General features: G+C 44.2%; 2 protein-coding genes across 2 annotated transcripts; one reads left to right on the forward strand and one right to left on the reverse strand.

The window, feature by feature from the left end:
* The first annotated feature begins 505 nt into the window (after positions 1-505).
* Positions 506-3,457, forward strand: LOC125688588 (MAD2L1 binding protein). Its single transcript, XM_048934744.1, has 2 exons — positions 506-951; positions 1,268-3,457. The coding sequence occupies exons 1-2, from the start codon at positions 655-657 to the stop codon at positions 1,796-1,798; spliced, it is 828 nt and encodes a 275-aa protein (XP_048790701.1). The 5' UTR covers positions 506-654; the 3' UTR covers positions 1,799-3,457.
* On the reverse strand, positions 3,438-13,875 carry LOC125688586 (epoxide hydrolase 1-like). The gene is made up of 10 exons (XM_048934740.1): positions 13,743-13,875; positions 12,483-12,506; positions 11,297-11,510; positions 10,629-10,809; positions 9,680-9,910; positions 9,173-9,302; positions 8,351-8,565; positions 5,080-5,188; positions 4,625-4,750; positions 3,438-3,751 (listed from the first exon to the last, which is right to left on the reverse strand). Exons 1-10 carry the CDS (start codon positions 13,769-13,771, stop codon positions 3,550-3,552), a joined length of 1,461 nt encoding a protein of 486 aa, XP_048790697.1. The 5' UTR covers positions 13,772-13,875; the 3' UTR covers positions 3,438-3,549.
* Positions 13,876-16,699: the final 2,824 nt, after the last annotated feature.

Genomic DNA, 16,699 nt, shown 5'->3' on the forward strand with positions numbered 1-16,699 from the left:
CGTCCAATAAAGGCAGAGAAACAGCACGGCGCATAGAACTATCCACGCAGATATCGCAACCCCCTGCCGACGGGGGCTCACGACAGAAGCGCTCGGCTCGGGGCGAGAACGCGCCGAGCGCCGTGCCCCCCTGTCCGCCTCCGCCAACAGCAGCAAGCCTCGCGATTCGCCGCCGCACCCCCGGGGCCAGCGACGGTCGGTCCGCCTATGTCAACTTCCACGCTCCTGGCACCGCCCCCCCCCCCCGCGGTGCGTGGGAGACTGCACCCAATGGGGCTGCGGCCACGTTGTTTCCAAACACGGCCGCTCCCCCGCCAGCCACGGGGCCCGGTGCCAGCCTCCGCCTCGCTGAGGCCTCTTAGCGAGGCGGGGAGTTTGGCCGTGTACGGCTCTCTCACCACTGCTTTTTTCCCCTCCCCGCAGCGCTGCGTCCGCCCTCTGGGCGGGCTCTGGGATGCAAGGGAAAAACGCCGCTGATGCGGCCGCTGGGGGGCTCCCCTCTACTCCCCAAGGGCTGACTCCTAGTGCCCGCCCCATCCAACATGGCGCCCACGCTCTCCGGAAGCCACGGGACGGACGTTCCGCCGCTCCCATGGTGCCCCGCGGCGGCAGCCATTCAAATTCCAGCGGGCCGCCGCTGCCGCCGCCTAGAAAATGGCTGCCCTGGGGGAAACGGAGTCGCCTGGTGCGGTGGCGGCTCCGGGTTCTCAGACCTCCCCGCTTCTTACGGTAGAGACGCCGCTAGCCCCAGAGCGCGGCCGTGGGAGGAGGTCCCGGCGGAGCACGCCGGCGGCGCTCAGCCCCGCCGTGTCCGTGGTGTTCCCGGGCGCCGTGAGCCGAGAGAGCTGCTGCCGCTTTGCCTGCGAGCTCCTGAAGCACGTCCTGCACCAGCGGCACCAGCTGCCGCTGCCCTACGAACAGCTCGCCTACTTCTGCCGGCGGGCCACGCAGGTGGGGGGGCGGCTGAGCCTTGGTGGGGGGGCGGGTGGGGGGGCCGTTTAAAAGTCGGCCTGGGGCTGCCGGTGTAGGGGCTTAACGCTGGTTTCTGTCTGTCAGTGAACTATCCTACCGCCTTCACTCGTTTTCTAACACATCACCTAGAAACCCAAAAGCTCTAATTGCAAATGTTGATAGATTGTCTTCTGTGTGTTCATCGAGTCTCAAGGAGGGGATGCGTCATAGTTGACGACCATAGTTGAAGAGTGAATTGGGGACCCTCTGCAATTTTTTGTTTGTATATTAATGTCTCTTTTTTTGTGGTTTCTAGGATGGAGATATGATCAAGAAGCCACCTTCTGTGGGCTTAGCAAGCAAGAAGTGCCAGCAGGTGCTGGTGGAACTGGAGGCAGTGCTCCAGCACCTGGAAGTGATGTTCAGCTTGACACTGGTTCCCCGTGTTCTTATTCTGCTTGGAGGCAATGTTGTGAGCCCCAAGGAGCTTTATGAGCTCAACTTAGAAGGGATCTGTGTGGGCAGTGCTGAGAAAAGCCTGAAAACCACATCCTGCGTGCGTAAGCTTTTTCACTCGCTCTTCATTGCAGATGTCTTCAGTGAACTTAAAGCTCTTCCAGTCACAAGCACTGTTGTTATGCTCCAAGGGCATCGCAACTGTGGTGTGGAGTGGTTTCGGCCCAAGCTCAACTACAAAGTGCCAACCAGAGGAAAGAAACTGACTATTAATTTGTCCTGCGATGGAGATATCGATATAAGTGCCTCAGCTCCTCAGATTATGACTTCTGCTTGGGAGGACTACATATGGTTTCAAGCACCAGTGACACTTAAGGGCTTTCATGAATGATCTGTGCCCTGTAGAACTTTAATGGGATACTGAATAATTTTTGGTGCTGCTTTAGGCAATAATTCTATCAAAGGTAATGGCATACACTTGTCTCTCTGGATCTCTTCTCTAGGGCATCTGTTGCCTTCCTGACCACCTTCTTCTGTGTTCACCGCATGACTTGTCTTTGAAAGCAAAAGCCCTTTAAGGCACAGCTGCATACAGCTACCATGATTATTTAAGGAAATTAATTGATATATTGGGTGTAAAGACTTCCCTGTGACACGCTGAACTGACAAATATTGCAGTCTTCCTGAGTTTTACTCTCCTGAGTTTTACTGCAGCCATTTCTGTTAATGATTACTGCATTATATGATTGTTTGGGACAAGATAACATATGATTATTAATATAGTTAGCCTTTTACTGTGAAGGCCATAACCATTCTTTACCCCACTGCTGTGAAAGAAGACCTTTTCCTGCAGCCTACTCAGACTTGAGTACTCAAGTGCTTGCCCATCTAGTAGATGATATCTTTCTTCCCATAACACCATTTCAGTTTGTTAGGAATCCAGCACGGCACTCTTCAGCAACTGGAAGACTTCATGCCTAGCAGTGTCTTATACTGGTGATGAAATGAGGCTGAGTGGTCCTGTGAAAGCAACAGAACACATCTTCCTATTCCTTTACTAACTTTTAGTCCATCAGACCTGACAATCAGTTTGATATACAATTAAAACTAGGAAAAGCAGTTTATTCTCTCCTTCGCAGGAAGTTAGGACTCCTGCCTCAATGTGGTAGCTTATTCCCACTTAACAGAAAATGAAAATATCTTGCTTTAGGGATGGGGAGGAGAAACTAGTGCCAGAACTAGATATCTGCTGGAGTTGTCTTGGATCAGCTGGATATGTGTCTATCGTGGAATGAATTAAATGGCTCCATCCATAAGAAGAGAATCTCTAGGCTGTTGGTAGTAAGGTTGCTTACTACATGCTAACAGAAGCTGATTGATGGGGTGATAAAAATCCTTTGGAAGGAGGTTGTTAGAAGGTGAATTAACCCTCTGTACTCAGTGCATGTTTTAAGCTTTTCTGACATTTTAGCAGTGAATAAGATTGCAAAACTGGAAGGAAATTAATCGTTTTTTTTTTAAGCTTAGAGAACACTACAGATACCATTTTTGCCTTGCTATTCCTTGACAGCGAGCAACTGCTAAAACAAGCTCTAGGAAAGAACTGCTAAAATAAAGAGAGCTGCCTTATGTGGAGCTGCTCACTTGAGAATGTAATTATTGGTCTCTCAAATGAAATATAACTCAAACTGTTTAATGGGAGTGTCTGATATTCTCAGGACATCTAAGCCCTTTACATTTCCACCAAAGCTGCTTGAAGCATGTATTTAAGAATGCTAGCATTTCAGTATTTAAAGAAGCTTTTGAAGAGAAGCTGTAGTTCTGAGGAACAAGAGGCCATTTCCTTTCTGCTATCTCCTCCAGATGAGTGCAATGTTACTGCATTAAATGGTTTACATATTCCATTATACTTGAATTATGAATGCAGCAATGATATGGTGCCAGGAATAAAAGGCAAGGTGCTCTTTTTTTTTTTTATATGAAGAGTTCTAGAGTTTGAACAACTTTATTAGTTACAATCATTATTATCAAAATAAAATGCTGGCTTCCATGTTGTGACTTTATTGAGTTTATTTAATCCCTTAAATTCTGTGATAGTAGAACAACTTGCTTCCATTCTATACATGTATCTAAACTGCAGGTTCACAGCTTCTCCACCTTTCTCACAAAGTGGAAGATGTCTTGTGCCAGCAGCTTTGGTTCCTCAAAGGCAGCAAAATGCCCTCCACGGGGCATGTAAGAGTAATGGACAATGTTCTTGAAGGTACTCTTTGCCCAGACCCGTGGTGTATGGGCTATCTCCTCGGGAAAAGCTGCAATGGCTGTTGGAACATATACTCCAACCCTAAAAAGATATTAGTTAACAGTATTTTTAAGACGAACTTCTGAAGAAAGTAATTTAAAAACCTTCTGACTCATAGCTTTTATATGAGTTGAAGAAACTTCACCACAGCAACTCTTTTCATAGTCTGTACTCTGCTGAGGAGTTTCATTGGTGTTTGGATCTCCTTGACTTCAAAAGTGTTATATCTAAAGATGCATAAAATGAAGCCCACTTTGCACAGAGTTCAGTATTGAAAAGCTTCAGGCTTTTACGCTTTGTAATGTGTTGCAGCCACACCTCCGTGTGAAACTCAAGCAAGCTAGCTTATATTTGCTCTAGAATTTCTGGTACCACTATAATCCCTATTGAGAGGGAGGGTGAATTAGTTCAGTTTACAAAGAATAAGATTTCTTTTTTCTCTTGTATGATCAGTCACTTGCTGAGGAGTCTCGCCCACCAGTGCTTCCTGGTCAGCCTCTCTTGTGAGTCACACTGCTTCTACAAGTTTTTGCTTAACAGCTGTAGCTCATAGTTTGTTCAGTGTAAATTGTATCCTTCCTAACTGTTTAAACTTGCTAGGAATGCTTGTGATTCTGTTTTGTTTTTAGTGAACAAAGCCATGGATTACAGTTGTTTGTCTAGTAAGTCTATAGACCAGCTGTATCTTGAACACAGATCTGAATTACTTTTGCTAAATGTTCTGCATTGTTTTGGCAACAGACCAATTTGTGTGAATCACAGGTTTAAAAGAAAAGCTACCCTTAACTATATTGAAGATAACAGTTTGGCTTTTTTTTTTTCCTAGTATAGGTTAAATTTGCAAGTGATCTAAATGCTTGTACAGGCAGGTCTGAATGAGTCTTGTTTCAAAATCTGTCTTGTACACTTCATTACCTGGAATCAGCAATAAGGCCGGGGTCCCGGCCAAAGTTCTCCTTGTAATATCGCATTGAGGGCACAATAGATGCTGTCACCCAGTAAATCATCACGTTGGTCAAAAGGTCATCGAGAGAATACTTGCTAGCAGGAGAAAAAAAGATTCAATATAACTGAGCTGTTTCTCAACATACTATATTGGGCTTGTGCTCTGATAAGCTATTGGTCTTCCAGTTCTCCACTGATTTTCAAGCAGCAAATCAATTTACATTCATGTGCCTGAAGCAAAGCTTCCTAGTACTGAATCAGTAGCTTGCAGGCAGTCTACTGTAAGCTTAAACTTCTACTTATCTACTTGTAATCTTTCATCCTTAAAATTCAGCTTCCACTACCCAGCCTTTTGTCCATCTCCTCATCAGTTGTTTGTTTTTTTTTAAATGAGTTTTCTCACAGAATGATGTTTATTTTCTTACCTTTCCAAGCCTCCGTCATCTTTACGCAGGAATGATTTATCTGTCCACGTAGAGAATTTCTCCAAAATATATGCAGCAAGCCCCACAGGGGAGTCATTCAGTCCACAACCTAATGCATGTGAAGAACAGCAGAGCTCTTACATTTGCATGGCATTGTAATACTTTGAAGTTCATCACCTTTTACATGATCTAAAGAATGGAGTACTGCATTATCTTTTCCTGCTATTGGAAAGCAGGAAAGTTTCCTATTCTTTTTCTACATCACACTCTTCCACTGTGCCCCCAAGTCCCTATTTTTGTTGGGTTTTTTTCCTTCCTCATCAGGTCAAAATCCTAGACCATATACAGTGTTTGTATGGAAGCTGCCTGATCATTTCAATATTCCTTTTTTCTCCTTTCTGTATTCTAAAACATAAGCAGGGTCAACAGGGATGCAATGAATTCCAAATACCTTTTTTTCTTTTTCTTAGTCTCTTTTTGCTTGGACAGACTGTAAAATGCTCTTGAACTCTGACTGAGCTGGCTACATTTCAAAGAACTAGCCATGACTCATGGTTTTCCCCATGGCAGCAGCCAAACTAGAGCTGTGGTTTTCTTCCCCTAATTGCTTTGCACTTTGTTGACATCAAATTTTATAGGCCAGTTCAATCAGCAAGTCAATTAAATGTTTTTGCAACTCTGTGCAGTTATCTTTAGATTAAACCGAACCTTGGATAGCGGTCAGCTTTTCATTTAACAATTAACTTTTCTCTGTAGAGAAATTAGGATCATGCTGAAATGTGCCAACACAGATTTTTGTTATAATCACCCTTCTCCTGCAACTGGCTTGCTTATTCCCATGCTTAGATCTCCATTTTAACCAGTTATTAATCTGGGAACTTAATCCTTTTCTTACGGCACTTTTGTTTTTTGGGGAACATCAGAGGAGAAACCTCAACAAAACTTTGTTTAGAAACTGAAACACTTTACATTAATGGATCCACTGCTCTTTGCTTCCACCAAAGCTCTGATTTGTGAAGCATTTACAGGTGGTAATATCATGGGGAAATATCTTCTTTTCTATAAAATAACTCTGCTATCTTACAGTGACTATACATACTGGTCTGTATTGTTTCCTGAGCTAATTCTCCATCTGGCTCTTAAAAAAAATAAAAATAATAATAATAATTCTATGACATCAACTTACTTTTGTACGCTAAGTTGTACAGGAAGATTGGCTGATCTCTGCTATTACTTATCATTTAAAATGAAGCATTTGTGGAGCTAGTTTTAAATTTGATATAAAAAAAATGTATTTGAGGAAAATGGTTGCTTAACACCTGGGAGTCCTTCTGTTTAAATAAGCAGTAAATCTACATTGAGTAGTCTTCTTTTTTGTGTAATGAAAAGCTGGATTTGAATTTAATTGCATGTTTTTACCAACTGACTGAAGGTTATAAGTTAGCCTTTCATTGCTTACTGCTTTGTCCTTTTAAATATGCAGGTTTGATTGCAGGCTGCCTTAAAGTGCTGTCACTTTAAGACAAACATTTTGAGTTTGTTTATTCATACTGACAACAGGTTTAAAGAGGTTGACACAGCTATACTTTGATCAAAGTAGTAATCATTTGTGGAATGGCAATTCACACAACAGTTACATGCACTGTGCTTTTATGGGTGCAGCACAAACTCAATATCATACTTTGGAAGAGATAATTCAGAATCAGAAATCAAGAATGAGTGTAATTTACATTGTTTGACTGACTATCAGCAAAGTATATGAATTATAGTGGAAGCTGGCATTATAACACTGATGTAAGCCTCGGTCTTAGCGTGTCTTTCTGATTGCATATTGAAAAGTAGGGAACAGTGAACCTGCTGAAATAGAAACACCAGCAAAAGGAGCACTTTCTAAATCAAAGATCCCTTAAAAGCATGCATGTCTAATTATTCGTTTCCATCTATTTCTGGTGTGCATTTTTTAAAATAATTGTAGGCATTAGGATAAAACAATCAAGAAAATGAAATTAGAATATTTTAAACGTACACAAAAGAATTACTCTGCAATCTAAAAAGGACAAAGAAAAAGCATTCCTATACAAGGGAAAACCAAATACACAGTCAAAAAAAAAAAAAATCCCTCCCTGAAGCTAAGTGGTGTAAAAGCCATCTGGCTTTACTTTAGCAGTTCTCTAAGTTTCAGTTTGATTTCTTTTTCTAATCTGAAGTTAGCCTTTTAGTAGTCAGGAAGCCAAACAGAATGACTTCAGAGCAGTTTCAGAGCTGCCACTTAACTGAGAATAATCTTAGCCTCTTCCCTGGCTGTGCAATGTGAACCTCCAGGTGGATCACATCTAGCGGTTACTGCTCAAAGTATCTGTTATGCTGTACATCTAGGAAGTCAATTTAGTTTCTTAAGGTTGGGAATACTCTCCTCAAGTTGCCTAGACTAACACACTGTCATTTGAAAAGGCTTGCAACTTCACCTCTATTTGTGCCTCAGTGAGCCTGGTCTCCAAGAAGAGATGTCAGGCTGTGGCCTTCTTTCTGACTAAAAGAAATAAGCAAGAATCCAAACAAATAAACCCTGTCTTGCATCCTGCTTTTTATTTCTTCAGTGCTGTGATGAGTTCAAGCAACAGACTAGGTGTTATTTAGTAGAAACTCATACCAAAATGCTGAATTTTTCAATGAAGGGCTAGGCTGAGGCGCTATTCATTTTGTAGTCTGTGTTAGCAACATCAGTTGGAAGTAGTTCTACTGCCATTTTGGATGAGGGTTTATCTCAAGACAGGATATCTTATAGTCCTTACCTAATGGGAACCAATTAAAAACAAAACAAACATTTAACTTTTCTGAGATGGCCATCATTCTTACACACTGGTACCACTGACTGTCAGGCTTCTGCCTTCTAAAATTTAGGCCTGAGTCTGCCTTTCAGCAACTTTCACATTCCACTCGCTTACAATCTTTTTTCTTGTTTTCACTTGTTTGTATTTCTAAAAGCTCCAGTTTTAAGACTCTGTGCTCCATTTTAAGAGTCTTCTGCAAAGGAGTTCTTTTCCCAAAAGTAGCAGCATACTACTTTAAGCAGTTTGGAAAGTGATATTTGCAGAGTCTATCTTTTACAAGCTGCTGCATTCTAACTTTTAGATCTTAGTCCCATACCTTGCATTCATTCATCAGAATGTAATGCTTCTGAAACATAGTAAGCCTTTGCTCAATGATGAGGTTTTTTTACACCATTGGCAGTTGGTATACAATATATAGCAACATGGGGAGGGTTCATTACCTGCAGTGTCTGGTTTGGTGGCCTGGATGTGTAAGTATCCAGATTCTCGCAGAATGTCAAATACGTTCTTCTGCATGTAAGGGTACATCCGTCGAACATCTTCCCTGGTGAAGCCTACAAGCCATGGTATGTAAGTCCCAATCATCACTTGAATCATCTTTTTCAAGCCTCGTACGCCAATGAAGACGAGATTCAGGTGAAGACCTTTCACAGACCTAAAATCAAATTCAGGAACACAGTGTTAAAATTTCTCTCTCCAAATTTTCGAGAAAATAAGTCTGACTGGAACTGTGAAGGAAGGATTTCACTGAACCAAATATATATAAAGCCCTGAAAGAACCTGAAAGGTTCATTGTGGTGCAAAAAGGAGGGGGGGGAAGAAAGCAAAAGAAAAAGTACAGCTGGTTCCACCTCCATTCAACTGTGTTATTTATATGATGCCAGTTTTAGGCACTATTCATAGATATGGCATATCCACATTGATAGCTCTGGCTGTTGGTTCATTCCACATTTAGGCAACTGGTTGTGTTGGGTACTTTCTGAAAAGCTTTGTTAGATCACATGCTGTGAAGCATAACTGCAATCAAGAAGAGTGAGCTGAGCAGCAGCCTAACAGCTTTAAGAACTTTCTCCCTCTATCTGTTCTTTGACATAAGTACAGCTGTAGTAGCACTCTTCTTGTTAAATGCTAAATGCTCTGCTGCTATGATGCCATTTTCCAAACAAATATTAGGTTTCTTTCCTGATCTGTCTTTCTCAACTTTGCATAGGCACACCCAGCTGCTGAAAGGATGAGCTCCTTCAACTCCCTTTGCTACTCACTGTGGCAGCATCTGGGACATATTTGTTGTAATACGAGATCCCCAGTCTCCTCCCTGTACGTAGTATTCCTTGAAGCCCAGTCTCTTCATCAGCTTGTGAAATATCCGAGCAGTTGCAATGGTGTCAAAGCCTGTACATAAAGAGAAGCACCACACATTTATTCAAGCATGTCCTGGCCAGAGATCATGCCCCAGATGTGCTGCTGTGAAGGCACAGTGTACTGTACTGCTCCTCATCACTCTCTGACAGTAGAGAGAACACTAGTTGTAAATTCAATGCAAAGTGGAGAAAAGAGAGTTGGCTTTCAGCTACCATTGCCTTCCAAATCTCCAAACTAGCCCCAGAGCCTCAGTAACACTGGTGTTGGTGCAGAGCCAAGTTTCCTGAACTTCAGACCCAGGATCTGCCTTCCTGCATTCACAGACTACAGCACACAAAGGATTGGGGGATGGCTGAAGTATTTGCACCAAAAACCTGCGATTCCAGCAGAGCCTTTTCATCACTTACCTTGCTGGTGTGGTGCCTCTGAGAAGCCATAGCCTGGTATGGATGGGCAGATGACCTCAAACACCACATCACCACTGTCCAGGCCATGCTTGGTTGGATCCGTGAGTAGAGGGATGATGTTATAGAACTCATAGAAAGAGCCAGGCCAGCCATGGGCCATCAGGATAGGCCGCACAGCTTTTCCATGAGGGACGTAGGAGGGCTTCACATGGATAAAATGGATATCAATCCCTGCCAGACATCCAAGACAGAAAAGTTAAATTCTGGCTCCTCTTCAGTTTCTTCTCTGGACTCTGAAGAAAGAGGTTGGCAAAGTAGCCATTAGCAGAAATTACACAATCATCCCACATCAGGAAGATGACTACCTGAAAGGGATGTCCTGTATTATACTTATGTAACACCTTTTGCCTATAGGTGGAGGTATGAATCCCTACCCCAGACAGGGGGTCACAGCAGACTGAACATCCTTCCTATGAGAAACTAGTTTCTCAGTAATAGATAAAGCCATGCTTAAATACACAGCATAACGCAGGCAAGACAAATGCAAGACCATGACAAAATGGCATGAAAAGATATTCTGGGCTCATAGAATGGATAAGTTTTGCAGCTTCTAAAGGCAGTTTCAAGGCAATAGTAGAAGAAAACCTCACAGTTAATTAGCACAGGTTCAGGGCCAGAGGAAGGCTCTTTTGAGGCAGACCTAAATTTATTGCTGATACATGGCGCTCATGATCTGTACAAGCTTATTAATAGTACAGCCTGCACGAGAGATTTTTCCTTTACACCACTAAGCTATTACATACACATAAATATTCTAACATCTTAAACTAGCCATCAAGACTGAGCATCCTTTTCCCACATATGCTACTGGCAAGAGCAAAGCAAGGCCAGGAGAGGCAGCTGGGAAAGTGCTCTGTGGTGTAACAGGGAGGCACAGTGACCCACTCACCTTCGATGGTGGTACGGAAATGAGGGTACTTGTTCAGGATTTCCACTTGCTTGCGCCAGTCAAACTTGTTCCTCCAGTAGGCCACCACCTTCTGCAGGTAGTCAGAGTTGAAGCCATAGTTGAAGGCTGCCCCTTCCAGGGGAGGTGCGTAGCGAGCCTGGTCGAGGCGGCGGTACAGGTCCTGCAGAAGGAGTGAGGCTGCCCAGATGCCCATGTGTGCAGTGCACCAAGGCAAGCATATGCAGGAGCCAACTCTTCAGGCTCCACCAGCTTTTAGACCTCTACCTATTAGACAATGATCCTGGTTGAAGCAGAGCTCTCAGTGATCTCAGTCACAGGGAATATAGCTTTCTACAGGTTAACAATTCTCCTAATGCACTCAGGATTACCAGGTCTCACTCTTGCCTTACTGTTAACTTTGTACTAGGAGCTTTCAGGCACTAGTGGATGGGTAAAGAATATAAAAGGGCAATTAAAGATTGGGCCCAGCTGCCTGTTGCTAGTTGGCTGGATCACTAGGGGCAGGTGCTGCAATTCATTAGGAAGACTCTCTTCACTCTTCCAGGTGTTCTCCTGTAGGAGCATCTGAGCCCTGCCGTTCTACCAACTTCTGTGCCTACACCCTCCCACTCTGCCCCATTGCCTGCAGACCCACTGTCAAACTCTACCTCAATTTCTTCATCAGATGTTTCAATCTTGAAGGGGCGGATGCTTTCATCTTCTTTCCCTTTTAGGGGTTTTTCGCCTGAGCCCCACCATCCATCACCCATTTCAATACTCTTGATCTTGCGTCTAGACATCAGCCAGTAAACCAGCATTCCTCCAACACCCACAGCAGCCACAGGGACCAGGACTGCATTCTTCTGAGAATTTTGAAAAGACCTAGGGATGCATAACATTTGCATTCAGTGTAAGATAGCAGGACAATGCTGAGGCTTGTTTCCACATTTATTTGGTCCAAGAAACAACACATTTTTAAAAGCCCCATAGAGTCAGCAGGGGCTAAGTACTTCTTTTGTTGTTGATGTTCACAGGCAAGATATGGAACAACCTCTTAAAAAGCAATAGATTCCACAAGTACTGGCTCAGGAATCTAGAGCCAGTGTAGAGATATTAAACTCTAATAACAAGAGTGTGAAGACTAGAAGCCTCAAGGTTACATCTACCAGTGCTCACTAGGGATCTCATTCTTTGCTGATCATGATTTGCTGATCGCCAGGTTTCCTTGGTCCTCTCCCATGAAGCAGGATACCATGGGGGAATAGGGTCAATAGGATATGTGCAAGTCTATTTCAAGGAAGGTACTCAAGTGAATGGGACAATAGTACATAGGTTCCTTCAGGAATGCAAACTTCAAAGGGTGAGGGGTGAGAGCAGAGAAAGCTGCTATTGGGAGCTGAATGTGCCCCCCTCAGCAATGCTTTATATGTAGCTTCCCTACAGATTCAGGCATCTTTTAGGTCAAAGCTGGCCCTCTAATATAGTCTTACACAGGTAAAGATCTCAGACTGTCTTTTTGGTACCTCTATTTCTGTTCCAGTCATGAAATACCCAAAAGCTGAATCACCACTGTTGGCTTTAACAGATATGTAGTATGTTCCAAAGCTGTTCAACTGTGACAGCAACCATTCCAAAATGTTATGTACCTTCATGTCCCTCAAACCTGAGTGTCAAGGTCTCCAGCTTCTCCTGGAGATCCGGAGAAGTACCTTTTGTAGGGGGCTGCAAGAAGTCTTTGAACAATGAAGATTCTGTCGCTGTAGTCAAATGGGGTAGGGAAAGGACTGTGCTGTGTCTCAGCTAAGGCGTTGATGAAAAGTGGAGGTGTCAGCAAAGAACAGCAATTTCACTCACCTGATGCGGGACAAGATGCTTTCCCTGCAGAAGAGAAGGAAAGAGAAAAAAAAGATCCTTACAGTCTGATAGTGTTGTCTGAATGGTAGCAATCCTTAACGACATTGCAAAGGATTGCCAGCACCATTTACTGCCCAGCCATGCCATTGCAAGCTGTTTAATCGGGTGAGCACATTCACAGTTTTTCTAGTTCTTTTGGATGCAATTGAGAGGGAGGACCTCAGATTATCGCTTTTACACAATGAGGCTGTTTCTTGGCTGCATTTTAGCTAGATAGCTTGTTTCCATAATATTACTTCCTTTAGCACAAATTAGATAAAAGGCCATAAACAAAGGGATAGGTGTCCTTGCAGTCTTTCATCTTACTCGTGGCTGTGATACTCCAGCCAAGAAAGTAGGTTATTTTGACCGCTGAAGAAAGATAGGAGTGCAGCCCTGCATTGAACTGTCAAGATCAAAGGTCATCCTGCTGCTGGCCATGCTGCGCTCATGATGCCAAAGGACTGGCACCAGGAGGAGCTTGTGGGACCTTTATCTGCTCAGATTTCAGTGAGTTGCTACACTTTTGCTACTTCTGACTAGTCCGAGCTGGATAGTGAGCTTTCACATCTAATCTGCCTGGGAGGAAAATAAACATCTCCCTTGGTTCTCTTTTATCCTGACAGATTGCCCCATAAGAAAAGCAGAGTCAAAACCAGAAAAACCAGAAGTGACAAGAGAAGGTCTCGTTACTTAGAGAAGGTCTGGTTACTGTCTCTGCCTTAAGGTAGGCAGCTAAAAAAGGGAGCTATTTGGTGTCATAATTAAGATATCTTGAAACAAAATAAAGGCATGAAGTGCCATGAAAACACGTGCCTGCAGGCTGTTTCTTTTTACCTTGGCTCCAAGCCAAGGCAAAGACACTGCTGCAAGCAGTGTCACCCTCCAACTGTAGGAGGCTGAACAGCTTATGGAACAGGTAGTAATATTCCTGTGCACTTATATCCCAGACCTTAGTGAGTGAGAGGCATGAAACAATATGGCAACAGCACCAGCTCAACACTGATAAAAAACAAACATGCTAAACACAGCCCTCCAGTCAACAGAAAACAAGGCTTGGTCTAGTGAAATCTCTCCAGTCACATTCCAGAGAAGTCAGCTGCATGCTCCCAACACCCTCCAATAGCCCACCTCTGCCTGGCTTATCCCGTGGTGGTTTCTCCCACCCCAGCCCCGGCTGAGTCCCACATAGCTCCCTTCACATGCTAAAAGGCATCTCACCAGGCGTTAGGAAGGACCTCCTGCCACATGCTTGTCTGCTCCTACTCGCCTTGCTGCAGTTTTCAGTAGAGCAACACGAATGTCTCCTCTGCTGGCTTCCTCCTTGGCACTGACCGCTCTCGTACATTGGTGCCACCTATTGACTAAATACACACATGCAAATTAAGTTCAACAAAGTTAAACAGAGGCCGATACAAAGTCCTGCATAGGGGGGGAATAGCCGCGTGCACTAGCACGGGCTCAGTGCCAGGTACATACTCTCTTTAGAGTATGCTCTTTAGAGCCTTGTCTGAGGTCCTCAGATGAATCAGAATCGACAGGGGGACCTCATGGCAAAGGTCGTGTATGGGGCTATACAGCAAGCACACTAGCCAGCAGGCTGGGGTAAGGGTTGCTTCACTCTGGTACTTGAGAGATTCATCTCTGGGAGTGCTGTGCCAAGTTCTGGTCTTGCTGGTAAAGGAAAGACCAGGGTGAGTCCACTATAGGGACGCAAGGCTGGCCAGGAGCTGGAGCACGTGCTGCGTGAGGAGAAACAGAGACCTACATTTGTTCAACATGGAGAAGAGAAGGCATAGTGTGTGTGCATATTTTGCAGCAGACAAAACAAAGCAAAACTATATAAAAAAGGAAAAGTTAAATTTTCTCATGTACCACAGAAATCAGTGTTTTTTTTGCTTTTCTTTTTTTTTTTTTTTTTTAGCTCAAGAAACTAGATTTTATCTCCCTAGTAGTCAGTTAAATCCTGCTGGATAGAGGCTTCTGCTTCCTAAACTGTTGCACACTGCTCTTGCTGTGTTTCAGTCCGGGAATAGCTATATTGCCAGAGGGAAAGATTCTTCTCTCCATGCAGTGCTCAAAGTGAAGTGCCATCACCAGTGAGATCTGTGATGATCAGCTCTCATGTTACAGGGGTGTATATGCAGTCCCTGGGCTGCCAGAACTGTGGAAAATAGGAGGAAAACTGTAAATCCTTCATTTGAACAAAATTCAATTTATTGCTACACCAGAGGTATTTGTGGTTATGCCTTTCTGGGATCACTTACCTTTAAGGTCTGATTTCCAGAACTAAAGGTCGAGAGCCCGTCTAAAATGCAGGGTATATGTACAGGAATGTTGTGAGTGCTTGCACCAAAGAGATTCAGGGTGTCCACAGGCAATCCTCCCTGCAGCAGTTCGACCGCTTTAAAACAAAGATTTTTCTCCTTCTCTCTTACAACCTCTAGTGGCGAAAACACGCAACTTCAGGCAGAAACTGCTTGGTGGTGTCAAGGCAGCCTCCCTGGAGCCTGTGATGCGTGTCCCATAGACCCAGCGATCAGAGGAAAGGACCTAGAAAAGTGTCTCCGAGCATCTTCCTGCACTGGGGCAGGACCGCTTATCCTCAATGACCTTTTATCAACCCTTTGCTCATCACTAATCAGCGGTATGCCTGCAGCAATGGTAGAAAATATGCACGCAGAAATGTAAATGTCATATATTCTTTTCCGCGCTTGTTTTAAAAGCTGGATATAAGCCAAACACACGATAACCTGCCACCTCTTCTAGGAGGTTTCAAAAAGCCCAAGTAGCACAGCGGCACTCACAGCACTTCTGCAAATACTGGGTGCCCTCTGGTGGGCACAAGAGCTCATAGTTCACATAATAACGGTGTGTGGTAACGGGATGTTTATGAATGGTCTCCTGCCTCCTGTCCTGTGCCAGGGACCAGCTCTGGTCTTTTTACTTAGCAAACTGCTGGCTGATGATGCTGTTGAGGGCAGAGCAATGCCTGGGAGTCTTGGAGCTGCCCTGTACCCATCCAAGCTCTCATGAACCCTGCTCTGCCCATGGCATCACTTTGTGGTACCCACCTTCTCAGCGGCACTCAAACTTTTTTTAAGATTCCTTCTCACCTAAGCCAGTCCTTTTTTTTTTCTTTCTATTAAGAAAGCACCTGGTGGCTAATGAGGCCTTCCTCAGCTTGACTGCATGTTTGTTCCCTCAGACCAAAGACAGCACAAGATAAGAAATGTATTATTTCCCCACATTAATTCTGAAGGGGAACGGTCTGTGCAACCCAGCAGGTCCAAGCTGGGACTGCTCATGTACATATCTCTCTTTTCTCACATGTTGCATGAACAATACTGCCTGGTAATGGGATTGCACAGGAAGAACTGGAGAGCTGAACACACTGTGGCTGTGTCCTGAGAACCAACAAAGAGCCCCAAGCGTGGTACACAGATGGGCAAAATTTTCACCTTCCTGCTGAGGCCTTGAGAGATTCAGCTGGTCAGTGGGAGGTTTGCTCCTGTCCTGAATGGCTGTCCCTGTGATTACATCCCGTGAAGAAGCACTGGGCTCCTAAGCACTTCCAAGCTGTTAATTCCTGAATTTTATTATCAAGAGCCAGATGAAACATCTGAAAGCTGATTGCACCAACACTTCACTCCTGCCTCCACCAGCAGCCAGCTCATGGGGCTGCTCCGCAGTATTTTAGGTAAAACTCAGATTGCCAAAGTGATGAACAACTTGGGAGGGCCGTGGAAAAACTCATCTACTCCCCTTCTCTTTGTGAAGACAAATGCTTCTTTCTTGCCTAGGAAGCCCATCACCATTTTTTTCTGCAAGTGCCGTCATCCCCGCTCCCCTCCCCCAGTCTTTTTAGTCCTCTGCCTTGCACTATATACTGAATAAAAGTTAGTGTTTTCCCATTTGGAAATGGCCCCTTCTCTGCCGCCCTTATACTCGGGGAAATCTCACAAATGTTTCAGCGCTACTTCCAGCAAGGACTGGCCCCTTCTGTTGCTAATTAGGGAGCTAAGAGGTTCCCCCAGGCACTTCCCAGTGAAACTGAGCCCATTAAATGAATGGCAGGCAACATCTCAGGGGGTGGGGAGCAAAGTTACACAACAGCTGTTTGGAAACAGGCGGTTGGTTACGTGAGCTGGTTTTAGACTCAGCAACATTTAAAACAA

This window comes from Lagopus muta, chromosome 2 (genome assembly GCF_023343835.1).
Source record: "Lagopus muta isolate bLagMut1 chromosome 2, bLagMut1 primary, whole genome shotgun sequence".
In the NCBI taxonomy this organism is placed as follows: domain Eukaryota; kingdom Metazoa; phylum Chordata; class Aves; order Galliformes; family Phasianidae; genus Lagopus; species Lagopus muta.

What these genes read in the sequence shown, in the direction of transcription:
- LOC125688586 (XM_048934740.1), bottom strand. Translation starts at nt 13,771, where the DNA reads ATGTGGCAGGAGGTCCTTCCTAACGCCTG. An exon ending in CATCTGATGAAGAAATTGAG is followed by an intron (nt 10,810 to 11,296) that starts GTAGAGTTTGAC and finishes CTCCTTCTGCAG; the next exon opens with GACCTGTACCGCCGCCTCGA. An exon ending in TTTCCGTACCACCATCGAAG is followed by an intron (nt 9,911 to 10,628) that starts GTGAGTGGGTCA and finishes GATGTCTGGCAG; the next exon opens with GGATTGATATCCATTTTATC.
- LOC125688588 (XM_048934744.1), top strand. Translation starts at nt 655, where the DNA reads ATGGCTGCCCTGGGGGAAACGGAGTCGCCTGGTGCGGTGGCGGCTCCG. An exon ending in TCTGCCGGCGGGCCACGCAG is followed by an intron (nt 952 to 1,267) that starts GTGGGGGGGCGG and finishes TGTGGTTTCTAG; the next exon opens with GATGGAGATATGATCAAGAA.